Source organism: Echeneis naucrates, chromosome 8 (genome assembly GCF_900963305.1).
Source record: "Echeneis naucrates chromosome 8, fEcheNa1.1, whole genome shotgun sequence".
In the NCBI taxonomy this organism is placed as follows: Eukaryota; Metazoa; Chordata; class Actinopteri; order Carangiformes; family Echeneidae; genus Echeneis; species Echeneis naucrates.
The window spans coordinates 14,876,815-14,894,578 of record NC_042518.1 but is presented as its reverse complement, the minus strand read 5'-3'; the positions used below and the strand labels follow the sequence as shown (position 1 = coordinate 14,894,578).

The 17,764-nt window shown below is 41.7% G+C and overlaps 1 protein-coding gene across 1 annotated transcript in view; it reads left to right on the top strand.

The window, feature by feature from the left end:
• Window positions 1-936: 936 nt before the first annotated feature.
• Window positions 937-17,764, top strand: part of nfixb (nuclear factor I/Xb) — a 133,966-nt gene continuing 117,138 nt past the window's right edge. Inside the window, exons 1-2 of the mRNA XM_029508305.1 lie at window positions 937-1,013; window positions 9,338-9,421. Of these exons, the coding sequence (XP_029364165.1) occupies window positions 1,011-1,013; window positions 9,338-9,421 (87 nt within the window). The 5' untranslated portion in view covers window positions 937-1,010. The remainder of the gene's footprint in view (window positions 1,014-9,337; window positions 9,422-17,764) is intronic.

The following is a 17,764-nucleotide window of genomic DNA, read 5'->3' as shown; positions in this document are numbered from 1 at the left end:
CCCAGCTGCCGCCCTGGTTACTCACTGAACACGCCAGACTGTGAACCGCTCTGGTTATTAATAATTCACCAGCCCTCCGCTCCTCTCAGCTCCGCTCCGCTCGTCCGGCCGCGGCCACGGGACACCGCGCGTCCTCAGCGGTGCGTGCGTGCGCTGCCACGCTGTGTTTTCACCTCGCGGCGTTTGTTTACTACTTTTGGCCGCTCGGCGTCTCAAGCGGGGAGACGGCTGTTCTTCGCCTCCTCGGTTCCGTCGTCTTGCCTTAATTCGCCCAGTCCACCGGGTCCCGCGACCTCACCAACTCCGACGTTGTACCAGCATCAGGGGCCGCCACGCTGTAAGCTGTGCGTGAGCCGGCTCTCTGTCTCTCGGACGCGGGGCAGCAGGTGGAGGACGCCGGGGCGGTGGGCCGGTGGGGAGGTGGGGGAGGAAGTCCACTTTCTCACATCGGCACCGCCGCAGCATGCACGAGGGAAAAGCGCGCGGCGTCGTCGTCGTCCCCTCTGCACGAGCAACAGCTGATTCTGTGAGCGCGTGAGCAGAGAGCTCAGGCTACTTACTGCCGCTCAGCCAGGCTCCTGCGCTGCCGCTCCACCTCACACTGACACCGGGACCGGGACCGGGACGGCGGCTCAGTGGACATTAGAATACCGGGACAGACAGAGAGACAGCTCGGCTCAGCCCTTGACACCCGAAGACTTTGATGGAAATAGCCCGAGCTGAACCCGAACATTGACGCTCTGAGAGGAGAAGTCGGGAAGCAGACGAGTTGGATTACAGCGCTGTGTCCTCCTCTGCCCTGACTGAGAGGAGCTGACTACAAATTACACAGAAAAAAATGTTTACCGGGCATCAGGCCGTGTATTAGGGCTTCCGGTATAAGGCCCAGACGAACAGAAACCGAGCAGTTTTCTCTCTCACACACTTTTTTTTTTTTTTTTTTTGGAAGCCGAACTTTTGAGAGTGGAAAATGGGTCTTTGAGAGTGTTGGCACTTTTCCCTACACCACAATGGTACGTGCTATGTAAACCAATAATTTTCTCATTTATGCAGTCGGCTTTCAAATTCATTGTAGTATAGATTTAATGATACACAGAAAGAACTTTAAAGCTAAGCGGGCTGACTTTGCCCACTTTCTGATCCTCATGTGTTGCTTATTTACTTGTAGCTAATGGGTAACATTCACCACAGTTTGCCAAGTCCCTCCACCTACCTGCGTGTGTTTACTGTCAGTCAGTCTCATTATGGTATCATGGTTATTTTTGACCAGGGGGATAAAGTTTTGCCTTGCTGAAATGCTAAATTCACATTTAAAACGATGTTGCTGTTATGAAAACTCTAAGTTACAATAACATGCTGCCAAATTTTCTTTTCCAACCTGCTGGCCAAATCAGTGTCCAGCCCTCTGAGTTCGGCACCGGATGCCCACCGCCTTCTGCCGTTTTGCCCACATGGAGAACATGCCTCCTCTCATTGCACTGGTCTCTGATGTTGACTATTAATAGGCACATACGTTCAAAATAGTCGTATCTATAACGGTGTCATTAGCTAATAAATAGGTCCCCTCCTCTTCAATCTCACCGAAAAGAAAAGTTTAAAATAGTTTGGAAACTTGGCTTTAAGAAGTGGAACTTGGTGTTCCATTTCGTTATGTGTTCATTTGATTTGTGCGTCGTTACGCCCGAGCCAGTTGACCAGTTACGAACAGTTCCTTCATTACGCAGGTGATTTATTTTTGCAATTCGGGGAAATCCTGTGACATCACAAGGTATGAGTTTGTGGCGCTGTCTGACCAATGTCTTTCTTTTAGGATGCGTCAAAATTGAATATTTAATTTGTGGCATTCATCATAATTTGTATTGGCTGAGGGCTTTCAGCAAGACGTTTTTGGGCTGTTTTTCATGTTTTATCCCAATATACTCAATATACTATATTCACCCTTAATGGGATATTTGTTTAAACTGGCAGATGTATTCCCTGTGAGGTTGTCAGAGTATGCATTTGAATGCTATGCTTGTAGGTTTCAAAATTAGTAATAAAAAGTCTGTTCTGTACAGAATTATGATATGTAGCTCACACATCCTTGACCTTTAGATAAATTCTTTTTTGGCATGAAATGAGTCAAGTCAGGCATAGTTAGAGGAACCTCCCACATACAACCTTGAAGCTGCTTAGACTCCAGGAAAGGGAACTTATTTGCACATGAATATGGAAGATTATTAGTATGAATAATTATTTGTTTACGCGCTTCCTAGCTGACATGGCAGCTGCCCAAGAAGCTCATCAGTAAAAATGATACAGAATTCAGGACAGGCCTCACATGGGATTATCTTGACTTGTTATTTTCCTACTTACAGCAGTAATTCACCTCTTTTTTTTTTTTTTTTTCTTTTTTTTTTTTAAGGAAAAAGCTATAATGTGAATTTGTGCCAAACATTTCAGTTGCATGTTGGTTCAGTCAGAATGCACTGGAGGCTTCTGTCAATCAATGTCAGTTCCCCTCTGAGACTGTTGCTCAGATACACAATCTCCACATTTCTACAGAAATGATCTCTATCTGTGGTTCTGCAGGTTATTGATTTTTCCAAATATGTTTGAAGGCAAAAAGAAAAACGTAACCCATCAAACTATAAACAGGACTAATTATAATTAGTAGATTAGACACATAACCAGTCTTCATTTATGAACAGCATACGTGTCACGTGCAACATAAGACGGTTAAGTTAACAAATGTACTAATCATGGAGAGCCATGTATATAGCTTTGGTAACTGTATCCCAAACTGTTTGTGTGTTTCTTTGCGTGTCTGCATGTGTGTGCAGCCTGCCACGTGATGATCAGACAAGCGGTTTTTGGGTCTTGTGTGATCTCCCTCTTGGCTGTTGCTGCCAGTGATGTCATCCCTTACTGTATACAGAATATTATGCTATTATGTTTGTCCTGGCCTTGACATTTCCCTGGAAAAATAAATAAAGCTTCAAGCAGGCTATGATAGCTTATGTGGTGTGTAAGCTTTTGCTGTACTTTAAAGATGGAAACTCTGATATATGGTCAAAGAGCGTAAATATTAGGATAGTGAACTCAGATAAGGTTTGTCAGGTTGATTGGTATTTAGCCTGGTTGAGTACAGAGTCTATAAGGAACAGATGGGGAGATTCTCCTTCTATCTTGCACCAAATTAATCAAAACTTAACCCAAAGAAAATTAATCACTTTTGACAATAAAAGAGTTGTGGCATAAAACCGTTTGCAGTCAGGCAAAAGGTAAAGACAGGGGAAGGAAAGACTTAAAGGACCATGAGAGTGATTTAGTGTCCACTTGCATGAGGTTGGAAGACTCACGAGGCAGATAAAAAAGAAAAAGAACAAAAATTGCAACAGCAGATGCTGAGATAGCTTGACTTTTACTTCTCAGACTCCAAAAGCACTATGTCCCTACTTTTTCCATAATTCAGCTCATTTGTATTTTTATTAAATGCTACCTGAGTGTTAAAAACTCTCATCTCAAATTCAGCTTCAAAATAAAAATGAACAATGAAGATTTTTGTGTCAGATGTTTTATGACAACTTTATAATTTCACACAAATCTATCGGAAAAATAGACACAAAATCAACAGACCAACAAAAAGATAGAGATTTACAAAGATTTCTTTTTGCTGCTCTGTCCAGGTCAGTCCTCCTCAACCATCATGCCTTTGGCTTTAGCTGTCTGCTTTTTCATTCCTTTTAATTAAAACAGTCCCTAGAGCAGAAGAAGCTGCTTTTGTGAGCAACACTTCCTCTCACGAGGAGAAGTATTTTCAGTACAAAAGTGTTGGAAAGAATCTGCGAGCGCAGGTGTCAGCAGCAGGGTCAAGTTTGCAGCCTTTGTCAGTTATGACTTGTTTGAATGTCAGAAATGTCCAAGAGCTAAATCTTTTTCCAAAAACTGTTTGTAGAGTTTCCCTCGAACTAAGGAGCTTAATTTAAAATAAAGCTCTAATCTGGGGATAATTTGATGTGAGACCCCAGATCAGATGAGATCAGTTCACACAACACAGACACAAGTATTCCATTTGTTTCTAACAGTAGAGAAAGATATTCCTTACAGTGTAAAGGAAGTGTGACTTCTTTCTCATCCAGCTCTGGCTGATCACAGAACGCTCCTAACTCTTCTATCTCATTTCAACCCTTGCCTCAATTACTTTATCAACACTTAACCCTCACATTAATTGGTATCACAAAACACCCCAGACTGCACAACAGCTGTGTAGCTCAGTAATTTGAATCTACTTAATTTGTGAAGGTGTTAGTATCTTCTGCCTTTCTGAGTTTAATTTGGAAAAAAAAAGGGGGGGGGGATCACAACAATACATGTATTTTCTCTCTTCGCTCTCCTCTTTAGGGTCTTAATGAGGAATTAGAGCCAATAGCATTATTCATTAAACTGAGCTTGCCAGCTATTTATCACTGTAACAATATTAGCATATTTGTTTAAATTTTCAACACTTTTTTTAGCATTCGTAACCAGGTTTAGCATTTTTAATAATCTGGCATCCAAGCATCTCACCAAATTGAATGCTGAAAATGAACCAGTGGCAAGCCCCAGAAACATATAAAAATCTTCCACTAACACACACACACACACACTGCTCTAATTACTGCCTCCCCCGCTCCCTGTCTCTTATTCCTCACCTCCTGAGATGCAGGTGTAAAATATCACATTTTTCCAGCATTTCTCCCTGAGGTGGCACTGGCTTGGACTCACACTACGTAAATTTCCCCTTTCATATTCCCTCACACATTTTTTTTTTTACAAACAAGTTCCCCCTCCCTTCCCTCCCTCTCTTTGATGTGCTTGCCACATCTGCACAGGTTTGTTAGCTTGTTACCAGGTGAAGAATGGGGATACAATTAAGGCTGAATCAAGTGGGGCCGGGTAGGTTGTCAGTCATGTTTCGCAGTGGAGAGAAAAGTCTTTCAATGGTGTAGAGGCCGGTGAGCTCACAGAGTCCACGCTGCGGTGGAAAGATCAGAAGGCTGTTGAACAGTGGTTAAATTGTGAGGATACCTGCCTCTTTTGGACTCTTGCGTATCCAGAGGCCACAGTTTCTGTGTGGGAGCGAGAGCACGAGGAAGACAGGGGAAGCTGGGCCAGGGACATAAATTCTCAGAATAATCTAGTGCCCTGAAACACAGCTAACTTTCGTCTTGTGTTTTCACGTGTCTCGCTTCTGCATTTTACAGCTGCCTTATTTTTTTACTGTTAACATAATTGTATTACCACTAAACCCCAAAGACACGAGATTCCATCCCTGCTGTGCGTGTGTCAAAACGTGCAATGTCAAAATTGGTCTTGAGTCCTTAGGTATCAGAGAGGGTTTAAATGAGGGACTGTGGACATTCACATTAATTATTACAGTTGCCAGTCATCTTATTTGATACCTATAGCACTTTAGAAAAATAACTTTGGGCAATGTTCTCTTATTGCTTGGTTTATTTCTGGGATTAGGTTCATCCTAGTTTAGTGGATACACTTGTAGAATCCACTAATTGAAACAGAAATTTGTGCTTGTAGCAGAGTTTCATGCTTGACTTGTTTCTTGGTGAATGACACTTGGGCTCCAAATATCAATATCAGTTCTTGAACATATTAATGTGACAGTGACGTTGCCAAATAAGACCAGCAAAGCTGTGTCTTTAAAATGCAGAGATTAATCCCACAACAGCTGCTAATGAAGACATCAAGGTCAGCAACACTAATGTGTAAGTAATTTGTCATCCATGTTGCTTTCACCACTAGAAGCTGGGTCTAACAGCGAATCAGACAGAGACTATTGATGTCCATCCAGACAACAACACAGTCTTGGAGTTTCCGAAATAGAATGCAGAAAGGAAGGATTTCTTGAAGTCTCTGTTTCAAGGTTTTGAAAACTTGTAGTGTGAATGCCAGGAATTAAACAGATGTGTTTAAAATGTCAAAATGTAGCCATCCTACAAGTCCTGAGTTTGGATGCAGCCTAAGTATGTGTAAGCTTTCAATAACTGAGTTTTTGTTAGTGGATACAAGCTGTGACAAAACTAACATGATCACTGAGAAGTTCTTGATTTAAGATGTTAGCAAACAGTTACTTTTTCATGCATCCAGTCGATATGGAACACCAGCTTTCAGCATATTGGAGATAATGTCTCCTTCTAGCTGCTCTGGTCTGCACTAACCTCTGAGGGAAATAGCTGGCTTTTTAGTTGCTAAATGGTCCACTATGTTCACCCGTGTTAGTTAGGTGCTAATTTTTCCTGTCTGCTATGGGCCTGTAACTTAATTTGATCTAAGCCTGTCCTTGAAATAACTTTGACATTTGTCTGTGTCAAAGAATGCTCAGTGAAAGTGCTTATTTTCGGCACTGACAGGTTCAGATTATTATTAAGAGTGTGACATTAAAGATATGAAAACTACAACCATTGAACTTTTAGCAACAGATATTTTTTTTATCGGAACGTCTTTGTGCTGCCCTATTCATTTTGCCCTGCAGAACACAGCACGCTACACTTTCTGGTCCATCACACCCTCAATCGGGCCGGTCGGTTCGTATGTGTTATTGGTTGACCTTCAGTGTTGGCAGAAATATTCAGATCCTTCACTTTAGTAAAATCAATACACAATAACAGAAAAAGACGAACTGATCAAAGCAGTGGTAGACCAGTAACTCCCCTGTTTTTTGTGGTAAAGTTTCTGTTTTTGTGAATTGAGTCCAGTGGCTTTGGACTGAGTGTTAATGTGGCTCTTTTCAGATAAACAAGGATTTCAATCTGTTACAAAACACTCCCCATAGAAATACTATCCATTATATTGTCAGGCCTATAACAACAATCTGAAACTGTCAGTAGCTTTTTGTGGACATACTTTGACAGACAAATGCTGTATTACATTCTGCTACAATGCAGTAGCTGTCTAGATGTTTCTTTTTAGGCTGTTTGTCAGTAGTGGACTCAGCAGTGGCAAAGGACTTTGGCCTAAGAAATTACTTACACCAAGAAATGGCGAAAAAAGTTGGAAAAAAATCCCACACCTATCCTTTAATACATTATACACAGAGACAAAATATGAGCATTCTACGTTTTTATCAGCAAAGCCTGTAAAATGTTCTTATCCTGTCTTCCACTTTCGGATTGTTTACAGTCATAAAATCATCGTCTCATCTCAATCGTCGTAAGGCATATGGGTTGGACATATGCTGCATATATGCATCAACATATAGAAAAACACTTGTATATAATTGATACCATGCTCCTTAAAAACTCAGGGGTAGGCAGCGCTGAAGGGAGCTACATCAATCAGCCTCATCCAAACGATGCCTGTGTCTGAGCATTGGATTCAAAGATGAGGAAAGGGAGACGATGCTTTCAATGACTGACCCATGTCTTTTATCCCTAAACTCCATTATTTGTGCATTATAAAGTCATCTCCCAACTTACATTAATGCCTGAAACTTGTCAGAGATAAGTAGAACTACCAGTGTGTCCTGTCCTGTGTTACTCTATGATTAACATCAGAGCAAAATATATCCTTCAGCTGTACCAGGCATTTTAAGAGCTTATCAGAAAGCTCAGGGAGCTTGACAAGGGCACCATTTAGTGGGACAAATGGTTTCAAATGGTTTTCCTCCAGTGTTTCCCCACATATTAATGATGACAGGCCAGAGGTTGGGTGCTGTGGCTGAATGCCACGGGTAGTGTTTTCTTAGTCATTTGGATGACTTGAATTCTAACTTTGTTTAAACAAGCGAATGCCTCATGTGGGCCCCCGTGCTAAATTTATTGTGAGCAAGAGAAGCTATGCTCAACAAAACCAATGTTAATCTTATGTTAATCGGGGCGCCTGCAAAGACCGTTTTCCACAGACACTGAGTGAAATCACACACGGAGATGCCCTTCCTGTGTTACAGCAAAAGGGAAAGGGAAAAGACTCGAGCTGTAACCTCTCATTCTGAAGGATATGAATAGCCTGTGTCTCCAGCCGCAGCTCGGTTAGCTTGAGTCTGGGACTTATTATAGTGCTGTGTGTTTATGCATGTGTCTGCGCATGTATTTGTTCAAGTGCAATCCCGTGTCACTGTGTGTATGTGTGTATTTATGTGCATATGTAAATGCTTAAGTAACCTAATGTTTGAACTCCCTACAAAATTGTTTACTTTGCATGCCGGTTTAAATAGTATAACTTTACATTTTGTTGCTGGCTACAAGCAATGTTTGTTCCTCTTTTGGGTCCATGTTTGTTTCTGCTTAAGGTATGTTCAGAGATCAGGATGTATAGTTCTGGAAAATAGGATTATTCCCTTTCTTCATCTCTCTCCAGCAACTAAACTTAAGTCTCCTGGTTCCATTGTGAGTAAAACTTCCCTAACTTGGAGAGTTCTTATTTATTTATTTATTTATTTTTAGTTAGAGTTATTTTCATTTACAGAAACAGTTTTTAACTCTCATCTAACAGGTTTAGTTGATTCATTCAAATTTAGCCTGGCAAAAATCAATTCATACCAGTTTGGACTGAAAAGTAATAGCCACAGGCTGGCTAACCAGGCAGAACTGCCATCCCTGATCCAGATCCTCAGTCTGTGGTTCCCACCCATCCATGTTGTCTGGCCTTGCTGCTTCAATTGACAGCAGAACTGCAATGGATGCTCATTCAGAGCCCAAGTCTCTGCTGGCGCGTCCCGCAGCATACAAATGAAGCATGCTGAATAGAAACAAACAAACAGAATAAATACTTTAGCTGCATCTAACAGTGAATGCGATATAGGGGGCCTGTAGAGCAGCCAAGAGCCTGTGTTTGTCTGTGCCCGCAGCAGACGTAAGGCCCATGTATGTGCAAGTCCATGCCGAACGTGTGCATGTGTAGTATGTGACTGTGCGTATGTGAATGATTTGTGCTGAATCAGTACACGCTGACAGAAAAGTGACCATGCAGGTGAAATAGCAGGGACAGGAAATGCCTTTGTGTTGGAGTATTGTGTGGCGTGGGCATGGCAGCTAAACGCACTGCTCCCCCATTCAAGCGCTGGTGACTGGCAGGGCTGGGCTTCAGGCCTGCACAGCATATGGTCTCAAGCAGAGGCAGCACACACCATCAACTGTGTCTGTGTAGCATGTAAAGACCTAAAGAACAGTGGTTATCTGGTGGTGGGATTTGTGCAAATCACTCACAAATTTAAAATAAAAAACAAAACAAAAAAGCAATATTAGGGAAATTCAAATATTGAAAATCTTCTTTGAAGCTAGACTTCTGGTGTGCTTTTAAATTCACTGAATCTAAAACACAGTGTCAACTAATGAATAATGACTGTTGTGTTACATTTCAGGCAACCGAAACCTTTCTGTTGAACGAAGAACCCTCCAGAGGTCCTGGGATGCCTGAATGCTTTGTAGTATCAGATTCATACAGGGTATGCACTTATTATTATTATTATTATTATTATTTTATTTATTTATTTATTTATTTATTTATTTATTTATTTATTTATTTATTATTATTATTATTATTATTTCATGTGTTTGTACTAAATGTGTTACTTGAGTCATTCCTCATTACTCTGACTGACAGTCTGTTTTCATGCTCTTGGTAATTGCACCACAATCATAATGTCATTCACAGCTCCCGCTACTCAGCTGCAAACCATTACAATCATTATTTCCACAGGCACATTTAAGAAAAAAAAAAAAAAATGGGAGGTGGGGGCGGCTTTGCAACTTCACTGAAGCGCCCTTGCCTCATGAGGGTGAAAACTTTAACGATAATGCGCAGCATGCTCAGTTGCTCAGGAGAGCAAAAGTTAGAGAAAGTGAAACAGCATTTCGGGAAAACGGACAGAAATTTGTACAAGAAGATTTACAATGATTGACATGATGTAAAATGGTAATAAAAGCTAAAAGTTGGTGATGGGGTTGGTGAAGTGGGAGGGGGGTTCTGTGGATGGCTGAAAATGTGATTGTTAATGAGGTGGGAGCCAGTTTTCTAGGCTACGGTATTTGTTTCCCAAAGTAAAGACTTACGCCAAGTCTCACAGAGAATCTGGGTTGCTCAGTGTATCGTGTGTCTCGGGGTACAGAAATGAACCATTATGGCTGTAATTGAGTAGCGCGGCTGGTGGAGGAGAGAGTTTTAGAAGAGGGAGGGGGAGGAGCATTGGTGGAGCTGTATTGGATTCCGGGGGCAGAGGGTTCAAGAACATCCACAGGAGGGTGTCCACCTCCAACTTCTCACCAGGAGGTCTGCTGCTGGGGGTTCACTGCTGGATAAAGTGCATCGCTCCTTGCTTTTTTCTGCATTTATTTTGGGGTGTTTGTACTTCATTAACGCGTCAGAGATCGGCTAAGAATTGCTGAGGATGAGCATGCAAAGGCTTTTGAAAATATGTATAAATAGAAATGGGAATTTGACACCCTGTTTTCGAGGCATGCTTTGACCTGTGACCCATTTAAATGGGCAGACTTCTATCAGCGGACCATCATCACAGACTCTGACTTCACACTGTGTTTCAGTATAAGAACTTTTCTGTTTCAGATTGTTGTCTGAAGGATTTCAGAGGTCTTCAGAAGTCAAACAATCCAGTGGTGGGAGGGGGGCAAAAAATGAAAAGAACAAACTTTTTCTATCATATCTCTTAAATTGTTATTGCAAACTATCAAGTTAGTCCTGAACTAAAAACTGAACTGAAAAGCTACAGCTAAACCTGACCAATATTGACATGTTGTGGGTGTATATATGACAGGTAATAAGTAATAATGACAAACTAGCATTGACTTCATGTAGAATCATCAGAAATGTCTCTGCGATAGTTAAAGGGAGAGCTCAGTATTAATTAGACTCAGACTACTCCAGTGTCTATTTAAAATCTAGAAAATAGAGATTGGTCTTTTGCACCGGCATGGGGGAAAAAAAACAAACACATCACACCGAATCAATAAATAACAGAACTTAAAATCACTTGTAAAAAAACAGTAGATTTGAATGAGAATTGTTTCTTACATTTAAGACATAGCAATTGTCTAAATTCTATTTTTTTATTTCCTCCTCTAACCAGGTCTGTGTTTGTGTCTGGATCAGTGTTTTGAAGAAAAAAAAAGAAAAAAAGAAAACGATTTATATTTTTTGATATTCTGTCAGCTCTACCACTGACAAAAAAAAAAAAAAAAAAAAAAATCTATCGTCTCTCAGACAAAAGTCTGACAGGAAAAAATTACCAGGGGAAGATGTTGCATCCTGAAAGTCAAAGGTCAACCTCACTGTGACCAAACACTTTACTGGCTATTAGTTAATGCTGTGACTCAGCAACAGAGATGGGCGTCACTAGTCTCCTCCAGACTAGTGACGCCCGTCTCCTGGTGATTGTAGAGATGTGTGCTGCTGGGGTGGAGATGTGTGTGAAGGGTCCACGAAGCTTTGACTGCCTTCATGGCTGCAACTCCGTCAGACCAGAATAAGCTTTAGTGCATGAATGTCAACAAGTTCAAGGAATTTGACTCTTTTGTTTCTCTCAGTGAAGGTACACACTAATACAGCAGACACAGAGCAGAACAAGAACAACAAAGCTTAACAAAGTCAGGTCAAATCAATTTTATTTATATATCCCCAAATTCCTTCAAAGTCCTCACTACATATATCACATGAGTCTGGGCAGACATGGATTTAAAATACAGCTTGACTGGCTGCAGGAGGCCAACAACCACAGACAGTTATTCTAGTTTCACTTGTTTATAGGAACAGAGGAGCTCAGGTTACATCAAAAGTGGTCTGATAGGAAGGAGATTTCTACTGTAGCGAACTAACTGCATATAAACTCCGAGCAGCTAGAATTGACATCTGCTCCACAAAACAGCCCAACCACACTCTTAGCTTATCTCCCTTATACTGTGCCTCATCTCCCTTCTACACTAAACAGACAACCAGGTGTGATCCTGCCGCTGGCTTTGGTGTGATACTGTTGGCAATTTTGTGGTTATCCTCTTGGAACAATTTGTTTTGTAGACTTGAGGATTGTTGGTTACAATCTGACTTTTCTGATCATTCAACCAGTGAAACGCCTCCTCTGCCGACGGGTGAAGTCATCACGGCAGCGCTGGCCACTCTGGAGCAGTGGTGAGCATGTATATTCGAGGCGTGTGAAAAAGCAGAGCCGCGGCAGACCCACCAACCATAGCATATGGCTCTACCATGTGTTACTTAATGAGAGATTTACTCACACAAACCACTGAATGTGTGGCTCATTTAAGGAGCCAAGGCAGAGGAGTTTTTGCGTGTGTTGCATGCATGTCGACTCTATAAAGGAGGGAGGTTTTGATCCCCAGGCTAACCACTTTAAGTAACCTTTTGCACTCGCACTGCTTTTTAAAGACTCAGCTGCAAGAAGAAACTGAATGCATAGACTGTCCCTTGAATGCAGCAGCTGGTGTTTGTGATGCCGCTACACCTGTCTAAACAGTAACCAATAGGTGTGTGTAGCAGGGCGTGTGTCATATTCACAGGGAGGAATGCTGGTGGTGCAGTCCTGTGTGGTGTTGAGGACAGGAGGTTGCACTCTCTGTGGTGCACATAACACTCATGACCGCACACCCTCTCCCTCTTCGCCTGCGCCTCTGGCTCGCGTTTATCTGGCCTGGGTGCAGCATAATTGGCCACACAGAGCCCAGATCTCTTTGTTTCGCCTGCAGAAGGCTTTGCGGTAGAAATGCACAAGCAGTAGGGCTCATAAATCTGCGGGACTCCAGTGCCGGGGCCCAAAATTTCAGCTCTGCTCCTGCACAATGACTTCACTCCCGCCCAAATTCCCACTGTACCACACTAAGGATCTGCTCCAAGAAACTTCATTTTATGACTTTTGTGTGATATGTTTGTCACTCACTACTGTTTATGTGTGTATGTGTGTGTGTGTGTGTGAGAGAGAGAGAGAAAGAGAGTGTGTCTGTTTGCTCACACACTCCAATTTAGTACAATTTAGTATTTTGATACTAACTCAGAGGCTGTGATTATATGTCTGTTTTCGCTGTTTGCTGGTCTGCAACTTCACAGTGAATGCTGCAGTAACTGTTTGGCTTGGACTCACTTCACTGCGTTTGAAACTGCAGTTGTGGGCTCCAGACTGGGTCAAATATGGTTCAGTAAATAAATAGACTTGACTTTACAACCCATGATGAGATGATGCATTCATTCAAACGCCTGCTAATGAATTTAAGTGTAGACTTTTCAGCTGGGAGAGCGTGAGAGCTGAGAATCCTGACAGTTACAAAACATTTTAAAACAGAAAACAGTTTTTGTCCAGGCTTGTCCTTTTATTTGCATAATAAATAAAGTTACACAGACAATCCTCACAGCTTTCAGCATAAGCTGGAAAAACTATATGTGGAATTTATTCCTGTGTTTCCTTGCAGCTGTTTTTATTTATCTACTCTGATGATAGGTTTAAGTAAATAAACGTGCACACACTTAGGACGCACTAGACGACTCATCTGTCCCCTGATGATTATTTGCATCTTGAAATCACGGTATGGACGGGTCGGTGAACGCAACTGAGGTCTAAGATTACCATTTAAAAGACGCGGGGAAGCGCGGGCAGAGTCTGCAGACTCTGCGCAGCGGACTCTGAGAGACGGAAGATAAAAAAGAAATAATAATAAAAATAATAATCTCAAATCAAAAGTCGAACGAAAAGTAAAAGTGTAACGCGCTGATGAATCTGCACGAAAATAAAATTAAGAAGCATTAAGGAAAAAGGCGCCAGGCGGAAGAATTCGTTTGAAAAAGAGGAGAGCGATGAAAGAGTAGTTGAGAGAGGAGAGGGGAGGGAGACAAAGTTTTTTCCCTGAAAGTTTGTGCAAGCTTTCACTTTCTAGGCGGGGTTACAGTAAGCTGCAGCAGCATGGAGTGAGAGAAACAGGACGGCGAGCGATTGCAATGCAGCACTATACCGAGCTTCCCTCCAACTTAAATAAGCTCTGCAGCTCTCCTGTCTAAAATCACCATGTACTCTCCGTACTGCTTGACACAGGTAAACTCTCTTCTCTTCTCTCATTGTGTGGATTTAGCCTAGAGCGGGGACGCCGGCTTTTTTTTTTTTAAATGCTGCTGCCTCTGCTCTTATTATTTTCCATGTGTTTTCATTGTCGTGTGCCTGCTGTCTGACTCTCGCTGTCAAACTTCAGCTCCGCTCTCCGACGCTCGTCCCGTCTCCGAACGCATTTTCCGCCGCGCCAAACTTTCTCTCCGCGTAAGTTTCCATCGCACGTGTTTTTTCTTTCTTTTTTCTTGATTCTTTTTTCTTTTCTTTTTTTTTTTTAAGGAGAGAAAATGGCGCTTCTCCCGAAATGTATTTCATATAAAAAAAAAAAAAAAAAGAAGGAGGGGAGCCTGCGGGGAGGAGGAGAAAAGCGGAGCGCGGGGATAGACAGCAGTGCGGAGAGGAGTTTAACGCTGCTGCTGTTACGGACTTTTACGACTGTCGAAGTTCGCAGTTTTGTTTTGTTTTTTCTTTCTTTTTGGGGGAGGTGGGAACGCACACCGCCGCCTGTAGAGCTACGTGCATGTGTAGCTAAGACCGGGAGAGGCGAGTTGGAGCTGTAGTGTGTGTGTGTGTGTGTGTGTGTGCGCGCGCGCGCGCGCGTGTGTTGTAAACTGGAGAACAGTACAGACATTCTGCGTGCGTCTTGTTTAGATGGTGTGTTTGCGGCGCTTGACAATCGTTCAGGTTTTTTTGCATTTGAATGCAACACGTGAGCACGTGGAGTTAGAGGCCGGGATCAAACACGACGCATTGATTGGTATATCAGTGTCGTGCCATCTATGTTCAACATCCCTCTCCACTTTTCCGTGTCTTTGCCTCATCATCTGAGCGCACTTCAATAAGACCCACTTTACTAAATAGAAGTCACTGTGTTTTTTTTCTTTTATTGTGTAAATTAGTGCCCTTGTACATTCTTGTCGCAGGTAGTTATTTCTTTTATTTTAAAGACAGCACTTGTCTTTGTTGCTATTATGAAAAAACACAAAGGGCCTTCACAGTATTGTTTCTATTGTTCTTCATGTTCATCACAGTCTAGTCGTTTCTGGACTCTGATGCAGTATTTTACTGTTAGCAGACTCTTTCTGACACAGAAATAGCAAGGCTGTGAGTTGTAAAAAAAAAAAAACAACAAAAAAACAAATGCTGCTGCAAATGTTCATTTTCACTCATTCTGAATTTCTCTTTAAGCCATTTTTTATTTTCTGTGCTTTTTACATAATTAATCATATTTCACTTGTAATTAACCTCCATATTTATCATGACATGTTAACCAACTTCCAGCACAGGGAGAGAGAGAGAGCACAGAAAACTGCAGAAGCTTTGCAGCATGGGTGCATGCAGCTGTATGCAGCTGGATGCATTGCTCTACATCTTTACAGAAGCGTTCCTTCCAGACTGCAAAGGCCAACATGCTCAGCCGCCCCTTAACCCCCCATTAATCAAAATTTTATATGCGGATGAGTATGTTAGAGGACCATTCGTTTGTTTTGTAATGCAAAGAAAAATTCAAAATTTCAAACAAAAGATCTTTGGTTTCAAAATGTTTCCTTCAGTGGCATTTCTTTTTTCCATGTCAGTCCTTTGAGGTTGTTTCTTTCATTTAAAATAACCAGTGGCAGTGACCTGCCCATGTCATACAGCTGCTGGAAGTCTTACTCTTATAAAGCAGACTTGTTTATCCCCCATTGGCGTCGTCTGACAGTGGCCTGCCAGGGTCCTGTTTGATGTGTAATTCGTTCCCGATTTTTACAGTGGTTTTATTAAGAGTTTTCCTCCCATCATGCGCCTCTTGACAACTTTGCTACCGGAGACTGAGAGGATGTTGCTTGCTCCTCATGGGCAAAAGTTATTTCTGGTTTCCATTTGAAAACATTAGCAGTTAGGATCATAATGTTGGCCTCTTGTTGACACCAAAGAGGGAAAGGAGATTTTATTATTTTCCCTTAATTCCTTGTTTTATTGAAGAAACTATTATAGGCTACTTAGTATGTTGACATAAGACTGCGGAGGGTGAAAGTGACTTGGAAATGGAAGGAAAATAGAAGCATACTGGTAAATTATGAATACAGGCAGAACAGTTATTGCACAGATCAGAATAAGCCCTGTGTAGAAGTGTCTTACACAGGCCTTCGATTTTTTTTTTTTCCTTTTCAAACAGGCCTTTAAATGTGATGACTTTCTGTAATTGATAAAAACAATTCTTATACTGCAGATGAACGCTAAAGGAAAAGAGATTTTTATTTTGCTTCATAAATTTCCCTTAATTAAACCAAACTGGTAACAGAAGCTCATACAGCGCAGTAGTACACATGTTGCACATCACAGTAACTTGCATTAAGTAATGATGGAAGCAAAGGGATAAACTGACACACACACTCACACACACAGATATCAATTGTTTAAATGGCAAAAAAAAAAAAAAATATGTGTGCGTGTCCGCAAGTGTGTGTGGTGTGCAGAGAAGAAACAACTTCTCGTACAAACAGCTCTCACTCTCTCCACATACACTCACACACTCACACACACATTCAGCATTCCCTTGCAGACGGAAAGGCGCATTTTGTTTATTTAATTGCTGTTAATAATTAAAAAATGGAGCTTGGACCTCGGATATGGCAACAACTGTAAACAATCAAATGAATTATTAACTGTGATAAAAGACAGACTGGAGAGACACAGCGTGGTGTGATGGTGAGGGTGCAGAGGCAAGTTACAGAGAAATCCTGAAAGATGGACAATATATTATATATAGTCACTTACTTACACATATAAATGTGTGTGTGTATACAAACAGGCCTATACATTTAATATATACAGCTCCACCGCTGCCAAACTACTGACTGAACACCCAGATGCATTCATGTTATATATTTTATTCCCTATGTGTAATGCTGCTGTTACACTGCAATTTCCCAGTCTGGGATAAATAAAGTATCTATCTATCTATCTATCTATCTATATATACGCACGCTCACACAAACACATCAGGGGGAGTGATTGACGTTTCCACTGTAATGTGTAATCATCATTCTTTTATTCCCCATTGACTTGTTATAGTTTTAAACGCAAATGCTTTCTGCTCAGATCGTCTCTGACATTATTTCATTTTGTCATATTTAATTAATAATTCTATTCATCTGAATTTATTGCTCCGTCTCGTTGCTCTCTCCAGACCTAAGATGTGCAGCCCTCAGATGACGCAGCACAAATCTGCACTATTTGTTTGATTGCATAAAAATAAAAATACATGTGTTTTTGGAAATTCATGCAGCTCGTAATTTGTCATCTCAGACTGTTTTCACTGGTGCGACATGTTAACTTATTCCTTCCCTCTGCCCCCCGCTGCCCGCCTGGACGCTGACCCCTGCTCTCCTCGCCTCTTAACACCCTCTCAACACTAAAGTATTACCCTACTCACCTTCTAAACAATGCCTTAGTGGTAAGTCCTGTTTAGTCCCTATTTCTTCAGCATTAGGTGTATATGTGTTTTCTATATTTTCCATCTTGAGAGAATGTTTTCTGTGGTGACTCCTGCAGGGCCGCTCGCGCTAACCTGCAGCTGGAGTTATTCTAGGCTCGTGCAGGGAGGAGGGATCCGTCTTTTACTTTGCGCACGCACACACACACACACACACACACACACACACACACAAAAGCAACACACTTAATGAAAAGTTGCATTTTTGTCTGTCTGTTTTTGTAGCCTGTGATTAGCAATATTATCAAGTCAGA